The sequence below is a fragment of the Rutidosis leptorrhynchoides genome, chromosome 4 (genome assembly GCF_046630445.1).
Source record: "Rutidosis leptorrhynchoides isolate AG116_Rl617_1_P2 chromosome 4, CSIRO_AGI_Rlap_v1, whole genome shotgun sequence".
Lineage (NCBI taxonomy): Eukaryota > Viridiplantae > Streptophyta > Magnoliopsida > Asterales > Asteraceae > Rutidosis > Rutidosis leptorrhynchoides.
The window spans coordinates 49616203-49625302 of record NC_092336.1 but is presented as its reverse complement, the minus strand read 5'-3'; the positions used below and the strand labels follow the sequence as shown (position 1 = coordinate 49625302).

The following is a 9100-nucleotide window of genomic DNA, read 5'->3' as shown; positions in this document are numbered from 1 at the left end:
TCTATGGATTATTCGTACTCGAATAATCGCCATGATGCCTCACATGAAGAAATATAACGGCAGCTGTAATATTCAGCAATTTCATCATTACTTTTTTGTCGAACCTGATTATTGTTATTTGAGTTGTTTTCTACAAATCCAACAGACATTAGATCTGGACCCTTGTTGATATATTTGAATAAGTATTTAATAGATCCCAACTGATTACACCACTCGACATTGATACGAGCTTGATACTGTTTCAATATAGTCTTGTTGTAACCAACCACGTGTCTGAAATCAATTAATATCAAAGGAAAATATTAAAAGATAATACTTCAATGGGTTAATTGATGAAAATTATACTTGAAAAACATTATAGAATTTCTGAATACCTGTTGTCTAGTCTGGTTCCGGACTTCATAATATAATTCCCAACTTCACGTCTTCTGTACAATGGAAAGCCATCGGGGTCGAAGTGAGTTTCATTTGTAAAATCTTTTGGAAAACGTTTCGAACATTTTTTTAGTTTCATACATGGCATTTTTGGGTGTTCTGATCCACACGGACCATGCATCATAAAATCCGAGACAAGCTGGTACAATTCTGGTTCGTCATCTTTATTTGGGATTTCAGCACATATGACATCGTCTATATCGTTTACATTAGGTACTCGGTCTGTTTTATCTAAGAATAAGCAAATGTGAACGTCTGGGAGACCTCTTTTTTGAAATTCGATAACATATAATTCTGCACAAAGTAAACATGGAGTTAAAATTTGTATGATAATTGTTAAATTGAGTGATGAAAAACAATCAAAAACATTAAGTAATACCTCCTATTAATTGTCCAAACAACTTTCCTTCTCTAATTTGAGTAATAAGAGAATCCAACTTAATTTTAAAAACCCTTGTGCTAATATCGGGCCTGTCTTCAGGTTTCAACCCTAGTGGTTCTAAATACCTAAGTATTTCTGGCCAGTTAGGATTGCACGCAGGGGCGAGCCTACCTTAGAGGCTATGGGGTCCTATGACCCCACATGTTTGAATTTTTTTTAATAATCTACCCTTCAAATTGCTTAGGACACCACTAAATTTAAGTATAGGCCCCCATATATATTCAGGATTTATAGATTTTTGAAGGTAAACGACCACTAAAATACCTTTCAAACATAATTTGTAATAGAAAAAAATTTCGGGACCCCATTGAGTTTTGATCCTAGATTCGCCACTGATTGCACGTGAACGTAATGAAAAGAGTAGGATAACCGTATGCTCTAACAATAGCCATAGCGTCCAGATAATTCTGCTTCATATACCTAGGGCCACCAGTATAGGATGAAGGTAGTGTTATCCTAGTGCCCAATACTGCTTCATATACCTAGGGCCACCAATATAGGATGAAGGTAGTGTTATCCTAGTGCCTAATATGGAGTATTAAATTTGGATGTTGTGAGTAGTATTTATGCAATCAAATACCGGACAAAGGACTAAACCGGGAAAAAACCCGACCCAATTAGTGATCCGTAATGTTTAAGTGGTAGTATAACCCTAGCTAGAGGACCATTTTCGTAATTTACTTGAGACCCAAAATCGCGAATAGGGGAAAGAGAGAATTATATTTGAGTGCTAGGGGACCGTTTTCGTAATATTTCGAGCCGCTCTCAAAAACCCTGAACCCCTCGCCGCCGATCACACCTCACGTTTTCTTAGCAAAATATGAGTCGGAGTTTAGGTATCCCGGTGAAGCTACTTCACGAGGCCGCTGGACACATAGTCACCGTGGAACTCAAAAGCGGCGAAGTTTATAGAGGAAGTATGATTGAATGTGAAGATAACTGGAATTGTCAGCTGGAAAACATCACCTTCACTGCTAAGGTTACTAAACCCTAATTTTTTCAATTCTATGTTTTCGGTTTATCATAGTTTATATTTCCGTTTATCTATATTTTGGCTTAAATTGATTCACTTATAAACCCTAGATTTTAGAGTAACTTGACTGCTAGGGCAAAGTTTGTTTTTTTTCAACGATTAGCGAACATTAAATGATCATGTTATGTTTAAAAGCCCTAAACCCTAACCTTTAACAAATTGTATGAAAAGGTGCAGGAATTATTGAGATTTTGACAGGTTATTATGATTTTGCGATATCGTATTGAAACTATTGCTGTATTATAGAGGTGTAGAACTGATGTATGGTGTGTGAACAGATCGACATTTGCTAGCATTGTACATGACTGAATTAGTTAAAAAGGCTACTATAGTGCGGAATTTATGACTAATTAGTTTATAGTTCTTATTCCTATAATAGCTTCTTAAAGAGCCGTCATAGTTGAGAACCTGTGGCAAGTTGAATGTTTTCGGGCTTTTCATAGAATGCAACTCCACTTAATGTTCTCAGAAATTGTTATGGCCAAGTATGAATAGTTTCTAGAAATGCTCCCCTCAATCTTCAAATTGTATGCTACTGTACTTTATTTTGTGAACTATTATGATGTCAACTGTTAAGATTGTGTCACATTTTTACTATGATGGCATGAAAACTGTGTTTGGTTGTTATCATCACCAATCTAAAGAGTGTACTTGTGATAAATTAGTTTAGTGAGAAACACCATGGGGGTAAGGAGTTTGATGTTCATGTGAAACTGCAATCTCACTTATCTAGGATGAATATCTTGTTTATCGTATCTTTTATATATCTGGCGATCTTCTTCTTTTTTTTTTTCTTTTTTCTTTTTTTTTTTTTTTATGAAAGCTGATATCTAGTTCTGGTTCAGCTAGTTATGTTTTTTGCTGGCATACCTTGATTGTGATGTTTAGTAGATGATTAAAGCGAGGATATCGCATAAATGCAACAGAAATACATTATATTTGCCATTAATAAAGCAGTTCTCTAGTTACACAAAACATGGGCTACATGAAAAAATGGATTATAATATTTTAGGTTGGTGGATGCTTTAGAGATTTGCTATTATTTTGAAAATATGTAATTTTACTTTTCCTCTATTGACATATTAGTCTTCTAATTATCCATGTCAGAATGTCTTTGTGTATATATTGTATCTATACTTCCATACTATTATATCAAACAAATTTGGTCAAGTTTTTCAATAAGTTGGTCAAACTCTTTAAATCTCTACCCGTATAACCAATTACTTAATGGGTTCTTGTATTTAATACAACAACACATACTACACACTTTCAAAACACACGGATGCCATCGTCCTTTCTCTCATGTCTTACACCACCACCATTGTCTCTGCCACTGCGAGTGCAATGCAAATACATGTATATAAATCGATATAACTTTGTCTGTATTATGTACGCTTTTATTATATTATGCGTGACTTTACTTGACTACTTATCCTAGTTCTGATAGTTACTTTCTTGTGTTATATTATTTATCTGTGCATGTTGTGCCACCCTTTTGATAGTTGTACTATTGTTTTTTTTTGCACATCTTGAAGTTTTACCGCATAGCAATAAGCTATGGTAGGATTTATGTCTGTACTTGATCTACAGTTAGTGGCTGAAGTAGAAACGCAATATGCATTTTTATTTATTTTGAATTTTGATCTCATCTTGTATATGGTTAATTGGGTTTCTGCTAGATTTGTCTGTTGGTCTAGCATTTCAAGTTGTAGCTTTTTGGGACACCAGAAATTTGTACTTAAGATTGAGCATTATACCTAGATAGTAGATAAACTGAGAATAAGAAATGCAAAAACTAAAAAAATGTTACTGACTCGCTATTTCTGTCTCAGATTATATCAGTCTTTCAGTGTTAATCTGGTGCAAGATGTTAATGAGCCTTATGAGCCTTGTTTTTTTCCAAAAGTTCAATAATCAACTGACTTATCTTGTTTTCATTTTGAGTAAAGGGCTTAGAACCCATGTCAAACATTTATTATGTATTAAACAAAGAAAAAACTACAAATGTAAATTGGACATGCTCAATATGAAAACTATGTGTTTTTTTTTCTTCTGGATTCGCGGAGGAAACCTCCCTAGCAACAACCACATTGGGTCCCACTGGCGAGTAAAACCCCTGGATGACGAGCCCCCTGGGCGACGAGACCCGTAACTGGGTGAATTGTGCACATTCCGATACATGTTTTGGGTAATAAACATGTAAAAATGAAGTCAATCTAGGAATTTTAATCCAATTTAATCCCCAAATGACTGTTAATGTTCTTATAGTAATGCATTATTAATTTTTACTGTATTGTTAGTGAGGTCACGGGATGCAACATAGGTGAAGTATCATCATTTTGATTTGAGATTATGTGAAATAAACTTAATTCCAGTGAGAAGTTATAAAGTATATTGTCATAACAATAAATGTTACACCTTTTGAGTACCATGAAGAAGAATCTTAATACCCTAACATGAAATATTAAAACTTATTTAAAAGAGAATAGCGTTTTTTGTTGTTTACTCAATACCTAAAATGTATTCACTAATACAATTAAATGTCTTTTTTTCAATTTTAAACGAAGGACATCAAACGCTGAATTTATATAACAATAGTTTTTTTCTGCAAATACTGTAGACTGATGTTGGTATTTTTTGCAGGATGGAAAGGTGGCTCAACTTGAGCATGTCTTTATTCGGGGCAGCAAAGTCAGGTGCGTAATTCTTATTGAGATGTGTTCTATATCTATATCTTTCTATACATAGATACAAATATATTCACTGATACACACATGCACATGTATAGATGTACACATAGACAGAGGTTTAAACGGTAACTACTGAGAAATTGAGAACTTGTGAGTAACATAAATGTACCTTATTATTCACATAATAAATATTAAATATAAATGTTAATAAGAATCAATTGAACCTTGAAAAATACTTATTTAACTAACTTCAACCGATATGTTCACAATTGAACTATTCATTTGAAAATGTGTTCGTACGTAATCTTACCTTTTTAAAGTTTTTTTTTTTGAACAAATATTAATCAATGTTCACATCTGAACAGTTACGTATTATTGTGGTTCTTACAAGTTTTTCAACTTTTACTTGTTCTCATTTGAACCTTCCACATCTCCATCTTCATAAGGAAAATCCGAGGCATTGTTGATATCAATTTTTTCTACTTTTATTGAAAATTGTAGCCATTGACAACCATACTTGTTTTCACCAAACGAAATCATTTTACTACTTTTGTAATGGCTAGGTACGGAATGTTTAACATGCCTTTTTCAACGTTTTTCATGATAGGGTCAGTCATCAATGAACTTGGCTTAAAACCGTTTTATTACACTATATTTAAGATTTTCTCTCGTTTTTTGGGAAACCAATATTATTGCCCCTACTTTGTGTAAACCACTAATTATTTTTAATAGCCACAGAATGTCAACATAGTGGTTCAATGGTACTAAACAACACCAAGGTTCCTTTTGATTATACACAGTCTTCTCTGTAATTTTTTATTACGTGTTTATGGGTCATGTTTGCGCATCAAATAAACGGATTCACTATTACATCTTGTTTTTACCACGTATAAGTAGAGCCTAATGAGTTATTGCAGGTTCATGATCATACCAGACATGCTTAAGAACGCTCCCATGTTCAAGCGTTTAGAAGCTAGAATTAAGGTATTATTATTATTATCCAATTCACTCAATTTACGCCCCTGTCACTCTTGGAGGGTCCCTGTTTCCAGATATGTAGCCTTCTTTAACTAACTCAATTTTTATTTATTGCAGGGCAAAGGTTCAGCACTTGGTGTTGGTAGGGGTCGTGCTGTTGCTATGCGAGCTCGGGTAAGTATAAGAATATTACTATTATCTCTTGCAAAATATAAAACAGATGCCAAGTGAACTCCCTAATCTTTTTTTATGATTCTCAATGAAGCGCCTCAAATGTCACTAGCAAATCCGAATCTTTTTTTATCAAGTGAAAGCTGATACGACTTCCCATTTGTGTACAGTTAGTAGTTAGAATATGATTTGGATGTCTTGTAAAAGGGAAACTGTTTTTGTTTTTTGTTTTTTGACTTTTTTAGAGTACCGTTTACTGATGGTGTTTGCTGTTATACAGGCTCAGGCTGCTGGTCGTGGAGGTGGTGCTCCTGTTAGAGGGCGATAATCTGTTTTTTTTTTTTTTTTTTTTTGAATCAAGATCAAATGTATCATCTCGAGAGACAGATCCCGAGTAATCAATGTCAATTAGGTTTCTACTTTGTTATGTAAGATTGAAGATTGATTGACACTGGATTTAAAGTCTAAGCATTTTGTGAATGATTCTTGAAAGCTCAAATATGCGTCAAACCTGCCGTTCATCAAATTTGAAAGCTTATTTTTACGATCACACTTTAAAATGCTTTCATTTATATATCTATTAAAAGCATAAAACTTAATTACTATTTTTTTCGTTCTATTACAAGTGTTCACGTACTTTTGATTACTTTTGACATACAGTTGCAAAAAAATTTCCTTAACTTCACATTCCATCAATAAGAAAATCTTCCCCCGTACTGTAATCTCTAATTGGAAACTTGAAATGTGGTGTTTCAAATAGCATTGTGGACACTTGAAATGGGACGGAATGACAACTACAGTCTTTAATCTATTGTCTCAATTAGTAAGGTCACAAATTTAAACATTACTAATAGCATATCTTAGACTGGCAATTGAAAATGGTCAAAACGGTTACGATTATAGTGTATAGTTGTATACATTTGAGTAAAAATTCTACTTTTTTTTTTATCTACTGACTTGAAGAGGAAATATTATATATCCGACTAAACCAAACACTCAAAATATAAATGTGAACCTATTCGAGTTGGAATTGCTCTCTACTACTTACTCCATAGTGTCTCAGGCAAAATGTACGAAGTTTAAATAATGTCATTATTACAGTAGTTTTTATTAATTTTATTGTTTTACGGGAGCTTTGATCAGGAATCCTCCTGTCAAAATTTCACACATTTTCTATGCGGACGATCTATTTTTATTTCTGATTGGAGTAGATCGAATCTCAAAGGCATTTTACAAGTGCTCGGCAATTTTTATGAGCTATCAGGTTTGAAGATCAACATATCTAAATCCCACCTTTATGGATTTGGTACGTCGGATGCTGAGATAGATTTGCTTGCTTTACAGTCGGGTTGTTCTAAAGGCACATTTCCATTCACGTATTTGGGCCTACTAATGGGAACTAATACCAATCGGGTTAACACTTGGGATTCTCTTATTTATCGCTTCAAAAATGGTTAGCGGTGTGGAAGGCTAATTTACTTTCCATTGGAGGTCGATTAACTCTCGTAAAAGCGGTATTAGGAAGTTTGGGCATTTATTATTTCGCGTTATATAAATGTCTAATAAGCTTGAAAGTATCCGTGCAAGCTTCTTTTGGGATAGCACGACCGACTCCAAAAAAATGCATTGGATCCGGTGGGAACAAGCCTTAGACATCTCCTGAGTGTGATGGGTTAAATATTGGAAGTCTACATGCATTCAACCAAACATTTTTATTCAATTGGCTTTCGCGTTTAAAGGTTGACCCACACTCAGAATGGGCCACGGTTGTAGTTGTTTATGGCCCAAATGAAGGGTTGGATGGGCCGATTTCCTCGCGTGACACATATGTGTCGTCGAATATTCCGGCTTCCCTTAATAAAGCTTAAAAGTTGCGGCTACATTCCACAAAACACACCGCGGGTTAAGGTTAGTAATGGCACATCTTTCAGATTTTGGTACGACAATTTGAGAGGAGACGACGCCTTGAAATTGAGATACCCACGTATTTTCCAGCTAGTGGTTCACAAGGATATTTATTTATCCGATTGTTTCGTCAACAACTCTTGGTCTTGGTAATGGTCAAGAGGGGACATTGCCCCAAGGCAGATGTACAAAATTTGCGAAAGTTGATTATTCGTATCACTATCTCAAACAGCATAGACGCAATTTGCAAAAGTTGATTACTCGTATCACTCTCTCAAACAACATAGACACATGGGAACGGTCCATAGGCGACGATGGTCTATTCCAGGTTATCTCGATTCGCTCCTGTAACAACCCAACCCTTATGCAAACGAAATATGCAACAACAAAAAAAAAAAAAATTGTTTGATCAGCTACTGGCGCAGCGCGCCAGGACCCCGCGCGACGCGCCAAACCTGTCTGTCCAAAAAGTCTTGAAACGTGAAAAAGATTGGCCACTTCCCGACCTATTTAGACGAAACGCTTTTAACAACAAGTTCCAATATGTAAAACTAACACGATTCAAACATAAAATAAGTTTTACAAAGTGAGGCCCACGTCGGCCGTTTTACGAATTCATACAAAAGTTTGAGTTTCGACCACATTAGTTTAATTTCCAAACGACACTACGAGCACGGTGTTTGGGGTTAAACTACCCAAGTCTCGGTCAAACTCCAAAAGCTAACTCAATCCAAAAAGCGTCCCCCAATCAACAAAGCGGGATCTTTAATTCAAAATAATGTCCTTACCCTTGTCCACGCCGGAGCCTATAAAAAGATAAACAACGAGAGAATAAGCTAACACTTAGTGAATGCAATAATTATACACATACATATATAATATATCTCTTTGCAAACACTTACACGCATACCGTATACATGCTAGCAAACACAATTAGCTTATCGTCATAAATACAAGCTATAACCTCCAATAACCAAACTAGCATAGAATAGCATATTTAACTTGAACAAATATAATATGCTTACTCTACAACACAATAACCATGGTTAACCAATCGAACAAGGAACGGTGTTTAAAGACCGTCGGAGTTCATAACTACCATTAGTGCACTTAACACTTCGCACACTAACCCCACGAGTGGCATCTTAACACGTCGATACTTCACCCTGGGTGGCGTCTTAACACGTCGACACTTCACCCAGAGTGGTGTCTTAGCACTTCGACACTTCACTCTTCATTTTACTTGAGGTGGCATCTTAACACATCGATACTTCACCTCGAGTGGCGCCTTAACACATCGGCACTTCACCCTTCAACTTACTCGGAGTGGCATCTTAGCACATCGATACTTCACTCCGGGTGGTGTCTTAACACGTCGACACTTCACCCCGGGTGGTGTCTTAACACTTCGACACTTCACCCGTCATATTACTTTGAGTGGTGTCT

General features: G+C 35.5%; 1 protein-coding gene across 1 annotated transcript; it reads left to right on the top strand.

Annotated features, from left to right (window-relative positions):
- The first annotated feature begins 1570 nt into the window (after positions 1-1570).
- Positions 1571-6093, top strand: LOC139843464 (small nuclear ribonucleoprotein SmD3b-like). Its single transcript, XM_071833543.1, has 5 exons — positions 1571-1856; positions 4554-4606; positions 5518-5584; positions 5696-5752; positions 6030-6093. The coding sequence occupies exons 1-5, from the start codon at positions 1698-1700 to the stop codon at positions 6075-6077; spliced, it is 384 nt and encodes a 127-aa protein (XP_071689644.1). The 5' UTR covers positions 1571-1697; the 3' UTR covers positions 6078-6093.
- The last annotated feature ends 3007 nt before the right edge of the window (positions 6094-9100 follow it).